We start from the raw sequence: 491 nt of genomic DNA on the forward strand, positions 1-491 counted from the left end.
GTGGATATAAAAATATTCAATTTTGTAGCTAAAATATTACAAGACTTAGATACTTTTCTCTCAAAAACAATTGAAATGGAGAATTTTCAAATGGAAAATATATATATACTAACTGTTAAATGTATTGTTACTTTAGTAATAAAAACTATTCTTTTGAAACATAACCGGAATTGAACTTTTCCTCTCAGAAAATAAAATACAAATTTTTCAAATGGTGTCTCACTCTCACACTCAGAAGGTCTGGATTTGGGCTGCCAATTGAGTAGCCCTTTTCTACATGATTTGCCAACTTACCTTTAACTGAGTAAACTTGTGCCAGAATCCCGCATCAACGGCTGAACTAAAGGGAGCAAACTGCAAAATTGCTGCATCTCCCATGATGGTCACTGTTACCAAATCATCTGCAATAGTTTTACTCATATAAATCTGCAGGAGCATCATGATAAATGTACTTTAGTGTGAAAATTAAGGTGGAATAATCGCCCCCCCCC

General features: G+C 34.0%; 1 protein-coding gene across 1 annotated transcript in view; it reads right to left on the reverse strand.

The window, feature by feature from the left end:
* The window catches only part of LOC119590672 (ubiquitin-like modifier-activating enzyme ATG7), a gene marked incomplete at its 3' end in the record, with an annotated part of 29,543 nt that overhangs the window by 22,231 nt on the left and 6,821 nt on the right, over nucleotides 1–491 (reverse strand). The window contains 1 exon segment of the mRNA XM_037939355.1: nucleotides 295–401. Within this exon segment, the coding sequence (XP_037795283.1) occupies nucleotides 295–378 (84 nt within the window). The 5' untranslated portion in view covers nucleotides 379–401.

This window comes from Penaeus monodon, chromosome 27 (assembly GCF_015228065.2).
Source record: "Penaeus monodon isolate SGIC_2016 chromosome 27, NSTDA_Pmon_1, whole genome shotgun sequence".
Classification (NCBI taxonomy): Eukaryota; Metazoa; Arthropoda; class Malacostraca; order Decapoda; family Penaeidae; genus Penaeus; species Penaeus monodon.